This window comes from Ochotona princeps, chromosome 6 (genome assembly GCF_030435755.1).
Source record: "Ochotona princeps isolate mOchPri1 chromosome 6, mOchPri1.hap1, whole genome shotgun sequence".
In the NCBI taxonomy this organism is placed as follows: domain Eukaryota; kingdom Metazoa; phylum Chordata; class Mammalia; order Lagomorpha; family Ochotonidae; genus Ochotona; species Ochotona princeps.
The window spans coordinates 36,170,202-36,182,901 of NC_080837.1; the positions used below are offsets into that span (position 1 = coordinate 36,170,202).

The 12,700-nt window shown below is 40.7% G+C and overlaps 1 protein-coding gene across 1 annotated transcript in view; it reads right to left on the reverse strand.

Annotated features, from left to right (window-relative positions):
• GANC (glucosidase alpha, neutral C) overlaps nucleotides 1-12,700 on the reverse strand; it is a 58,014-nt gene that overhangs the window by 30,512 nt on the left and 14,802 nt on the right. Inside the window, exons 5-10 of the mRNA XM_058666001.1 lie at nucleotides 8,022-8,204; nucleotides 5,506-5,551; nucleotides 3,419-3,485; nucleotides 2,315-2,411; nucleotides 1,087-1,267; nucleotides 719-872 (exon numbers count right to left, since the gene is read on the reverse strand). Of these exons, the coding sequence (XP_058521984.1) occupies nucleotides 719-872; nucleotides 1,087-1,267; nucleotides 2,315-2,411; nucleotides 3,419-3,485; nucleotides 5,506-5,551; nucleotides 8,022-8,204 (728 nt within the window). The remainder of the gene's footprint in view (nucleotides 1-718; nucleotides 873-1,086; nucleotides 1,268-2,314; nucleotides 2,412-3,418; nucleotides 3,486-5,505; nucleotides 5,552-8,021; nucleotides 8,205-12,700) is intronic.

A 12,700-nucleotide genomic window follows, 5' to 3' on the forward strand; every position in this document is an offset into this window, starting at 1 on the left:
AAGCAGAACACCTCAACCTTACTCCCAGCACTAGCCTGGGAGACTCTGACTACACACACAGCTTCCTGGCAAAACCTTATTCTGAAATACAGGATTCCTCACAGTTGCAGAACATCTCTAAAGAGACAGGGATTCAAATAAGCAAATAAAACAAAAAGATCTTTGAAAATACAGTGGCCTAGCGGCTAAAGTCCTCGCCTTGAACACGCCAGGATCCCATAATGTGTATGACATATATGTGTTTTTCTGGTTAACTGTCCTGGCTTCATCTTCCAGACCAATGCTGAATGGCAGTGGGGACAGCGGTGCTGGTCAAATAGCAACCTTCTCTTATTTCTGAGCTTGGAGGAAAGCCCACAATCTTTTAAAGGCAAAATGTTTTTGTGTTAAAGCCAGTGGGATATCTTCACAGGAAAGAAATCATAGAAAACCTGAGTTATTAGTCATCTGAGCTAAAAGCAGAGAAAGCCAAGGGACTAAGGAAGACAGGTGGCAGATACGAGGGATCAAAGAGAAGATCGTTCTGGACCCAGTGTGATGTTTAACCCAGTCAAATGAGATGAGGGCAGAGGAAGAATGCATAACAGCTATTTAAGATGTCTGAGTACAATGTTTAGAAATTCTATGCAGTGCTCCACAAAAATGAACTCACAGTAATGAACCATGCGGTAGAGGAAATATAAAGAAACTAGAAACTGGCACTTGTACATGCAAATACCTGTAAGTAGAGAGTACTGCTTGAAGACATCAGAAGGTGTAGGTCCCATTAGTAGAAAGACATCAATGATTCCACTCTCTGACATCCAGTGTATATTGGTCCGACATCTGACCTTTTGCTTAGCAGCAGTTGCACCCATCTTGGTCAGTGCGTACTGGGGATGGAGTAGAATAAAAACTTCGTAAATGTCTCCCTAACCAAAAACATCCACCTATCCAGGAGTGAGGCTGTTCCTTTGTGGACACTGCCAACACTCTGATTACAGCACAAGGCTTTTGTACCAGAGAACTACCACTGCCAAAGCAAGAGCTTTGACGACCCTGCAGTGGCTTTGTAAGGATGGCTTGCAGCCATGATCCACAGCTCACCTCTCCTGCAGGTTCTGTATTGATCTCCACAAGTGTTTCTGAGGCATTCAGCCAGAAAATGCCTACAGTATTGCCAAGTTTGTGAGCCAGGAGATAAGGGATCGAGCCATAAATGCCCAATTTTTCATGGATTTTATACCCATAGACGTCCAGGTTATACAGACGGTAAGCATCTCCGTCGCTGAAACACACATAAGGATTGTCATGCATCAGCATCTGTCCTTGAAGGGGGAATAGTTCCGTTCACCTCCATAAACACTGAGGGCCCACACCTCTTTCAAGAACCAACTCTGATTTCTTCCCTAAAGATTTCCTGACCCACCTAGGTAAAAGTGATTCTCTCTTTCCTTTGACACTCCCTTCTATGACAACTGGCACACAGGATATCCTATCTTGGGCATCTTTTATAAATATCTTCTGGAAGGGGAGAGAGCTGTCTCCTGTATCTATTCCACAATAACAAGCACACAGATGAAGAACTGACAGATGAATTATGACATTTTCTTGCAGTGAAAACCAAGACAGTGTCTTAAGAGGATTCTGTGGCGCTGATAGGGAAAGAGCAAGAACTGAATCCGGGTCAGGAGTACAAAGCTCAGGTTTGTATGAGGTAGCACAGCTTTGGATGGATTGGTCACCGTGTCTACCTCACAAGTAAACAGCACCCGGACCTGGCAAACAACCCAGTCAGACTACTGCTCTACAGTTTTGTTTCCTCTTCCTGATCTGGCATCTGTCTATCTAAAGTGATAGCCTGAACTGAGACAATCTCCCTGAGGAGCCAAAACTGATCCACAAGGCTGTTTCTTTCACTCTCTCACTCCCCGGCCATTTCTGGGATGGCTTGTTTCTAGGTCAGTGATTTTATTTTCAGTGTTTGCTTCCAGGATTCACAGAAAGGAGCTGACAGATCAAAGTACAACTGAGGTGTGTAGATTTTCCCCCAAAATTCATCCACAGCAGCTCTCTCTTTTCACCCCTCTATATTTTTAGGGTCATTATTACAGCTTTTATAATTATGTAATTTTTACCAAAGAAAGAGAAAGAAAATTGAGTACTGTTGCTCTGAATGATCATTCAAGGAAGATTCTTAAAGACCCACAAACAGTGCCGAGGCGCAAATGACCTGGCACATATTGGCACTGGCTCAGTCATCTCACAGATGTTGCTCTCAGGTTGCTTCAATCCAGAACCTGGAGCATCCTATGAGAATTCCTGTTTTCATTACCTAGTATTTTTAAGTTGGTGTGATTCTGCATGTTGTGGGATCCCATAGACATGCTCAAATCCATGTAAGGAGAAATCCAAACCAATGGAGGTAGGACCTGTAGGAACAGGACACAGTTGCTTCTTAGAGGGACAATCTATTAAGGAGATTGGCTTCGCTTTTCTTGAGTGTGGCAAGATAATTAGTTATTTTAGAGATATGGGGAAAGTTCAAATGACTAGGAGACACAACCTTCACTTAAATTTGTCCTCATGCAGCAGAGAGACAGGGCAGGGTGGATATTTGGCTTAGTGCTTACTATGCTGGCATCTCATATTGGAGTGCCTGGGTTTAAGGCCTGCTGCCGGCTCCTGATGCTAGCGTCCTGCTGATACAGCCCTGGGAGGCAGTAATGACAGTTTAGATAACTGGGTTTCTGCCATCCATGTGGGAAATTTGAATGGAGTTCCTGACTCCTGGAAAGCCGGAGATTCTCAGAGAAGGTAACAAACAGCATGATGGAGAGACTGAGAACCCCTGTGCCTGTTAGTTTCAGGTACTATGCTGTAGACAGAGATGACCAGAATAGGATTTGTCATTCTATGGGGTCAGGAGGCACTAGGAGGAAAATGTTTCTAATCTGATAAGGTCCAACTTTCTCTGAGAAGGTCAGACTCCCTCATCCTAAGCCAAACAAGGACTATCATAGACGGACTACGAATGTGAATCATTCACATCATGTGAATGGTGTGGAGGCTTGGGAAATGAAGGTCTACTGTTTGGATCATCGGGGCTGGTGAACTCCAGGACTTTTCTCATTGCCTGATGCTCATACAAATAGAATATGGAATTAATTAGCTGTCATCAACTGGACTTAGTCCCTTCCATGAGCTCCACATGGCCCAAACTTGTTTTATACAGCCCATGAAAGACATATGGTCCCCATATAGTCATTCTTTCTCTGTTGCAGTGCATTAGTGAACAGCAAAGGACTGCAAACTAAAATTCCTATTCACTTCTCAGAATTCAGTGACTTTAGATGTCCAAGCTCAAGGGACTTTCAGGTAGAGATATGTAGTCATTCAGGAATGATCTGTGTTAATATTACATCAGTTTCAATTTTACCATTAGTTTTGACATCCACAAAGTTTCCAAATTTCTCCTCCCACAGGCCTAGATCATCTTCATTTTCCTGTTGATACAAAAAAAGGAAGCAAACTGATAAAAATTACAAGATATATTTCATTAAAAAAAAAAGACTGAAAAATACCAACAAAAAAAAAGACTGAGAAAAATAAGTCCATCTTTTATAAGACCAGTTTGTGACGCCAAGATATTTAATAAGACATATCTGTGTTCTGCACAGTGTCAATTATCTCTTCTGGGTCATAGCTGACATGAACATAGATATTTTTTATTATGGTAAATATTCGTATTAAATGTACCATTTTAACTATTTTAGGCATTAGATACATTTGCTCTTGTGTGACCATCTTTCATCATTTGTAGCCCGAACTTTTTCTTCTTGTCAAACTGAACTTTCCTGAAAGGTACTCTTAAAGAGTACTTTTCCATTTCCCTGTCCCTCCTCCCCAGCAATATCACTGTACTTCCCATCTCTGGATTTCACTACTCTATCTGTGAAATCATACAGTATTTCTTCTTATCCATCTAGCCTATTTTATTGAGGATGAGATCTCTGAGTTTCATCCACGTTGTAGCACATGTCAGAGTTGCCTTCTCAAGTATCAACAATATTCCTCTGCATGCATATATCACATTATTTTCAAGTATTTATCTGTGATAATTGGGTTACCTTCTTTTGGTTACAGTGAATAAAATTGCTATGAATATGAATGTACAACTATATTTCGTTTCTGCATTCATTTTGGGGTATCTGCCCAAAAGTAGAATTGTTGGATCATTTTATAAAATTTGATGTGTAATTTTTTGAGAAAGGGTAACACTATTTGACGTAAGTATTTTTACTGGATCCAAAATTATACAAAAGCATTTTTGCAAAATGCAGTTTCTACATATGTAAGAATTTCCATTTTTTTCCTTATAATTATGTGAATCACAACATATAGAATCAAACAATGAAGATTTGTTTTGAGAAAATATGAATGAAGAGTTGCTTTCTCTGAAATGCACTCTTCTCCACAAACCTCCATTCTTCATTTAATTAGCTAAACTATTGGCTGATTCCTCATACTAGACTGAGAAGTCAGGTCAATCACAGAGAAGGAGAGAGAGAGAGAAAGGGAGGGGAGAGATGGAGAGAGAGAGGAAGGGAGGAGAGAGAGAGAGAGAGAAAGTGATCTAAATCTAGGAGCCAGGAGCTTCTTCCAGGTCTCTCACATGGGAGTAGGGGCTGGCCCAAAGACATGAGCAGTCCTGTGCTGATTTCCAGGCCATCAGCAGAAAGATGGATTGGACATGGAGTAGCTGGTATATGAACCACCGCCTGTTGTGGGATGCTGGCAGTGTGGGCAGAGGAGTAATCTTTTATGCCACCATGCTGGCCCTTGAACTTATATTTCTTTAAAATGAACTGCGCCCATTTATAATTTTTCCCTCATAGTAAAAATACTAAATTCTTAACATGGTGGCTATTATATTGGGGTCTAAGGGTGGGGCTCAGAACTTCCTCAGATATTTTCTATAGAGATGGCTTGTAGCATCCATCAGATTCTGGCAGAAGGATCTATGACTCAAAACTACTATCTAAGCCATCTCTACAGCTCTCTAAAGCTGATTTGACACATTGTTACAAAACTGTACAAGGCTCTCTCACACTTGCTGTTTGGAAAGAGAGGAAAAGTACCCTTTTCTCATGCTCACCAACATGGGTCAGTTGTCTGAGAAAGTAGTAGAAGATGGCCCAGGCCTTGGAATACTGCACCCACATGGGAGACCGGAGACAGGTCCTGGCTGCTGGGTTTGGATTGGTGCAGCTCTGGCTGTGGTGGCTAATTGGGGAGTGAACCAGTGAATTGAAGATCTCTCTGTATGTCTCTCCTCTCTCTATAACTGTGACTTTCAAGCAAAAAAAAAAAAAAAAAAAAGGTTTAAGGAAAAAAAAAAAAAAGAAAGAAGTAGTCCCATTTATATGTGATAGAACAAGCATTCTACAGAAATACAACTCATTGTCTGCTTTATAATGATCATGATGGTGAATGCAACAAATCCCGTCACTCAATCTACATTACCTTGTAGGTGTCACCTGAAACATTCTCCTCATTTTCTTTGGCAGTTCTGTTTGAATACAAATAAAATAGTAACACTTCAATGACAAAACTGACAGAATTTTGTTCAATAGTTTCATTTCTAACTTTGAGAGTCCATAAATTATGTTAACATTGAATATAAATTATGGAAACAAAAGCTTATAAGATTGAACATTAACGACGAACTAACTGAACAATCTGATTTCTTATAAAAATATAGATGTACTTGAGCTTTTTAATTTTTAAAGAAGATTTATTTTTTTTTATTGGAAAGGCAGATCAGATTTATATTGAGAAGACAAGACAGAAAGATCTTCATCTGCTAGTTCACTCCCCAAGTGGCTGCGACAGCTGGAGCTGAGACAAACTAAAGCCAGGAGCCAGGAGCTTCTTCTGGTCTCCCAAACGGGTATAGGATCCTAAGCTTTGGACCTTCCTCCACTGCTTTCCCAGGCCAAAAGCAGGTAGCTGGATGGGAAAGTGGAGCAGCTGAGACACAAATCATTGCCCATATGGGTGCTTGCAAGGTAAGCATTTAGCCATTAAGCCCTCACACTGGGCCCAAGTTTTCTCAATTCCGTTTTTTTAAGTTTTCTCAATTCTTAAAAAGTATCTCTATCAATTTTTTTTATTACCTGTGTAATACATACTCCTAATATTTCTTTTTTTTCTTTTTTTATTGATTACATTGCATTATGTGACACAGTTTTATAGGCACTGGGATTCCCCCACCCCTCCCCAAACCTCTCCCATGGTGAATTCCTCCACCTTGTTGCATTACCACAGTTCAAATTCAGTTGAGATTCTCTCATTGCAAGCATCTACCAAGCATAAAGTCTAGCATCTTATTGTCCAGATAAGTTCAACGGTTTCTTGGGGAGACCATCTCTGGTCTGAAGGTAGAGCCAGCAGACATACTTGCAATATTTCAACAAAACATAAATAAACAAGCTAGAAAACATAGCTCTCCTCATTCATGGTTCCCCTAGTTTACTGCAAACTAATATACAGTCTTCTGGACAGATTGTAAAAATTATTCTTCCATCTGCAAGCATATTTGGTTACTCATTTTCCCACATTCCTAACAACAATTGATTTCATCAATCTTTTCAGTCTTTGCCAATCTAAAATTTCAGAACAGATAACTTATTTCAGTCTGTATTTCTGTGGTCATTAATGATGCAGACTATCTTTTTTTTTTTAAAGATTTATTTTATTTTTATTGGAAAGGGAGATATACAGAGAGGAGGAGAGACAGACAGGAAGATCTTCTATCCAATGATTCACTCCTCAAGTGGCTGCAACAGCCAGTGCTGTGCCATCCGAAGCCAGGATCCAGGAACTTCTTCCCAGTCTCCCACATGGGTGCAGGGTCCCAAGGTTTTGGGCCATCCTTGACTGCCTTTCCAGGCCACAAGCAGGGAACGGATGGGAAGTGGAGCTGCTGGGATTAGAACCAGTGCCCATATGGGATTCTGGTGCATTCAAGGTGAGGACTTTAGCCACTAGACTACTGTGCCAGGCCCGACAAACTATCTTTTAAGACACTCAATGGTACTTTCATTTCTTCTCCGGTGAATTGTTTATTCAATGTAGCTCTGTTCTATAGTTATACTTTTATGTGTGCAAAATATTACATATATAAGATTATTCACAAAGTCACTAGTTGTAAAAAAACAAGATTAAAAATAGTAGCCTAGTCGGGGGCATTTGGTATAGCAGTTGAGACACCATTTGGGATGCCCATATTCTGCATGAGAGCTCCACCTCTGCTTCCAATCCAGTTTCCTGTTTATGCTCACTCCAAAAGGAAGCAGATGATGGCTGAAGTACTTGGGTCCTTGCCACCCACAAGGGAAATCAAGACTGAGTTGTGGGATCCTGGTTTTATCCTGGCACAGCCCCGGCTGTTTGAGAGCATTTGTGGGGGGGGGGGGTGAATAAGCAGAGAGAATATCTCTTTTTCTGTATTCCAAATAAATGAAAACATATAAATAAATACTAAAAAAGTCCAGGGCAGGAGTTAGGCATAACAGTTATATTGCCACTTGGGATGTCTGACTCCACTTTGAATTCCAACTTCTTGTTAATGTATACTCTGAGAGGTAACAGATACAGCTCAAGCATGTGGATACCTGAAACCCATTTGGGAGACCTAGATTAAGTTCTGGGTTAATGGTTCTGGCTGATCCAGCTCAAGCTGTTGTAGGCACATGGCGAGTGAACCAGTGGATAGAAGATTATCGCTCTGTGTATCTTTCTCTTAATCTGTGTGTCTTCCCATCTCTCTGTCACTTTGCCATTCAAATAAATGTTAAGATTACCAAAACTTGGGAGTCACTTTTGTCCTAAAGTCCCTGTAATTACCTGAAAAAAAAATGAAATTTCTCAGGTCAACACTACAGCAAATAAATTAGTGACTTTCAGTTATCTACCTGGGTGACTGGTATTCACAATCAGATTAAGGTCTTCATGTGTCAAACAATCTGTGAAAATACCTTTGTTTGTGAGGAACCTGTAGATGTTCAAAGTATAATTGGCTCAGGGAATTTATGCTCATCACAACCTCTTCTCCTGATACCAGGTCTACCTTGAATGGCTTTGCTATGATATGAAACTTTAGATCTCCTTTTTCATTTGTCAGTACCATACTGCCTGAATCTCCTGAGCAGGAAATCAGCCTAGGAAACAAAGCACAAAGAGAAAAATAAATTACTATAGTTTACATGGTTCTATGCAATTTGCAATTCAAACTAATTAAACAGTAATCTATTCATTGACACAGTACAAATAAAGGAATAGAAGGGCTGGCATTGTGGCACTGCATGTTATATTGATAACTGCAATGCTGGCAGCCACTATGAACACTGTTTCAAGTCCTGGTTATTCCACTTCCAATCTAACTCCTTGCTAATGTACCTATGAAGGCAGTAGAAGACCGCCCAAGTACTTGGGCCTCTGCCACCCACATGCCAGACCTGGATGGAGTTCCAGGCTCCTGGCTTTAGCCATTGCAGACAATTAGGGAGTGAGGCAACAGATGGAAGATAAATTTTCTGGGGGGGGTGTCCCTCTCTCGCTCTTTAAGTGTGGCTTTCAAATACATAAATCTTAAAAAAATAACTGGGTTGGGGGAGAGTCAACCAGGGTAACTGACTGTATCCACAATGCATGCATAAGCCAGAGTAGGTGTGGGTCAGTTGGTTTTTTTTTTTCCTTTTTTTTTGTTTTGTTTTTTTTGTTTTGTTTTTATGTCAGTTGGGTTTTGCCACAGCATCAGCTGGCAAGTGCTGAGACTGGGAGGCAAATCTTGTCAAGTTAGACTGCAGAACCACCTGGAAAGTGCAAGATCTGGGACTGGGAGTGAGGGGTTGAGATTCTTCACTGGAGAGCATGAGAACCAGGGCTGGAGGCAGGCCTGACTAGACAGGCACTGGCACCTGCCAGCACAAGTGTGTGCTGCATAGTGGGGTTGGTTGGGCTGAGATAGGCTTCAATGCCTATCAACATGTACTAGTGCTGAATGAGATATTGGACAGACTGGATCAGTCTGCTGCACATACTGGCAAGCACAGGGAATCAGGGCTAGGGGCAGGCCTAGCGGGGGATATTAGAGGTTTCTCTGACTAGGCTGCAGCTCCCACTGGTATATGTGAGGCCCAAGTGCACTGGGCCGGGCTAAGTTGCAGCACCCTTTGGTTTGCGTAAGCGATGGAGCTGGAGACAGAACTGATCCAGCAATTGCAACTACTAGTGTATGCCTAGGCTGGTGTGGGTGATGGACTGAGCCAGACCCAGCACTGGCAAGCACACACAAGAGTCAGGTCTTGGATCACTTCAGATGAACTGTCTTTGGGGATCTCCCTAACTGAACTGCTGGACTCAGAACTCCAACCATGGGGAGCATGACAGCATCTGTGGTCTGATCATGGAGTGCAAGTGTGAGAACTGAACCTGCTCAGTGGCTAAGACAGAGTAGTGGACAGCACAGCCTGATGTACACAGAGGATATGGCAGTCCATCGGAACCTGTAGAGAACATCTGGTACCATAACAGAAGAAGGAGGGCAGAAAAACTGGGACCACTAGCCCAGCCAAGCGTTGACAGCAAATATCTGGGTGAATGGAGACTCTGAGATGGACTACGTCAGTCAATGGACCTTGGAAGGACTTCCTCATCCTTGGATTGGCAAGACCAATAGCATTTCAGAACTATCGAAGCCACTTGAGCAGAACCCTTGGAACATGCTCCACACTAGGGACCCTGGGATGATATTGGGTGGCTGTTCCCCATTCCCGGTACTGAGGTGGTTGGGAGGCTGGGTGTGGCTTCTCCTCTTCTCTCCCTCCTTCTTCCAGACACAGGAAGAAAAAAAAAGAAAATGTGAAAACAATGGTCTCACACAGTTTCCCCTAATCCCCGACCCTTCTCACCCTAATCAATTATGTAAACATCATCAAAAATAAAATTTCAAAAAAAAAAATTCAGGTTAAAAAAAAGCAGTAGAGAACTGTCACCAAAGCAAGGGCTTTGGGATTGACAGCTTGATTGAACATCACTCTACCTTACAAATCATTCAACCTATTTAGGTCTTAGTTACCTCAGTTATAAAGTAAAAATTCTAATAGAAATTGAACTTTTGGAGGGAACATACATGTAAAGCATTTTTTTCATTTCTATGACAATGCTCTGTAAAATTTAAAGCCAGGAACTGACATCTGACATTGCAGCATAGCTGGTAAAGCTTCCACCTGCAATGCTTGCATCTCATATTGAAGAAACAGTCTGAGACCCCAAATTATTGCATTTCTGATCTAGTTCCTTGTTTATATACCTAGGAAATCAGAAGAAGATGGCTCAAGTAAGAACTTGGTCTTCGCCAACCATGAGGCAGACCCGAATGGACCTTCAGGCTCCTGTTCTGTCCTGGCTCAGCTCTAGCCTTGGAGAGCATTTAGAAAGGGAACACACACATGAAAGCTATCTCTTTCTTTATCTTTCTCTCGCTGTCATTCTGCCTTTCAAATACAGAAAATAAACTTAAAAAAAAAACTTAAAACCCTCAGACTTTTTTTGCCTTTAGGCTTTTTTGTGGGGATACCTGGCAATTGGCATGCCTTTGAATTTTGAGTTCTGTATGACTACCATAATGTTTACCACCTAGACCAGTAGTTTTTTTTTAAGATTTCTCTATTTTTATAAATAAAATAAATATAGAAATATATCTATATTTTATATATTTAGAAAAGTATTTTATATATTTATAAAATATAAAAATAATATGAATAAATAAATAAAAGTCAGATATACAGACAGGAGGAGACTAGTTTTAAAAGACACTTATTTTGGGTCTAGTGGCTAAACCTTGCCTTGTATGTGCCAGGATCTCATATGAGCACTGGTTCTAATCCTGGCAGCCCTGCTTCTCATCCAGCTCCCTGCTTGTGGCCTGGGAAAGCAGTCGAGAACAGCCCTAAGCCTCGGGACCCTGCACCCACGTGGAAGACCCAGAAGACGCTCCCGGTTTTAGATTGGCTTAGCTCCGGCCATTGTGGCCACTTGGGAAGTGAATCAGATAGAAGATCTTCCTCTCTGTCTCTCCTCCTTTCTGTATATCTTACTTTTTATAAAGATAACTTAAAAAAAAAAGACACTAATTTCTGCTGACTACTGGTAGTAATTTTGCTACAGAATGTCATGGCTTTACTTACATTAGTTTAACAAGACTGTCATAATAAAGTATCCCAGATTGTATGGTTTAAACAACATAAATGTATTTTCTTACAATTCTGGTGGTTAGGTGCCCAAGATCTAGATGTTAGCATGATTAGGGGGCCTATTTTCTTGGCTTGTAGATGGCTGCCTTCTAGCTGGGTCCTTGTACAGTTGTTGGTGCGTGTGTGTGTCCTAATCTCTTCTCCTAAGGCTTTCAATTATACTGGATTAGGGCCCACTCTAGTGACCTTATTTAGATATAATTACTTTTTCAAAGGCCCTATCTCTATACACAAATACATTCTGAGGTAACTGATTTAGGGTTTTAATATATATATTTTGGGGGAAGCACAATTCTGGCCATGACCCTAGTAGTCCAACCTCTAATGGTAATCAGATTCTTATTGCCTTCCAACCTTATATTCCCACTTGGAGAGTCTGTTGATTTTACCCACCTCTTATACTAGCAACTCTATCCAACAGGGCTCACTTTTTCATAATAGAAACAATCCTGGCTATTTTAAGCAGAAAGTATAGACATAATATGCAGAATTAAATGTTCATAACATCATGGCAAAATTTACGGTAGTAGGGTTCAGGCTGGTGGTCTAATAATGATCTTTAGAACAATACTGTGTAACAATACGGCCAGGAGAACTTATATCTTATCCAGAGCCAGGAAGCTGAATGATCAGAAGTGCTGTGGCAATTACTGGGCTCCAAGATCATACTTCCTTCGCTGTTTCCAGAGATCCAGAAACCAAGGCCCTAAGGAATGGCCACTCTACAGTTGCCAGATCAAACCAGCAAAATGGGAAACTCAGTTCAAGATTTCTGAAGGTGCAAATGACTGGTAGAAGATAAATTCTATCAGAACCTTCAGCTACAAGGGTATTGGGGAAATGTACTTTTTAGCTTTTGAGTTGCTGTATTAGTCAAAGACTCCGTAACAACAGGTTGGAACAGAAACTGAAATATTGTATTTATTTCCAAAGCTACTATTTATCCCTGCCTTTGCTTTATGGAAAAGGTAACATAGAAACAGAAGATTACAGTCTAATTTTACTTATGAACACAGATGCAAAAATGTGATAGGATCAACTAATAAGGTGAATCATCTAAGAAAATAAAAGAAAATAATATGATCCACTAGCTATGTATATTCACTGACTCCACTGCTAAACAAAAGCCTTGAGAACAGTCTCTTTTGAATTTTCATTACCTAAGTTCTTGGCATGTATAGTGGCTCAGTTTCCAATACTTCTATCATAACTGAATTAATTTATCCTTAACATCTTATTAGCCACAATAATTAAATAATAAAAATTAAAGCACTGGGCACCATCTTAGATTCTGTTAGTAAAATTAACATGAAAAAAAAAAAACCCAGAAATCAACTGGCAAAGCCAAGCTGAAATATCCCTGGAAAGTATAATGAGAAATGGTAAAGGTTTTCAAATAT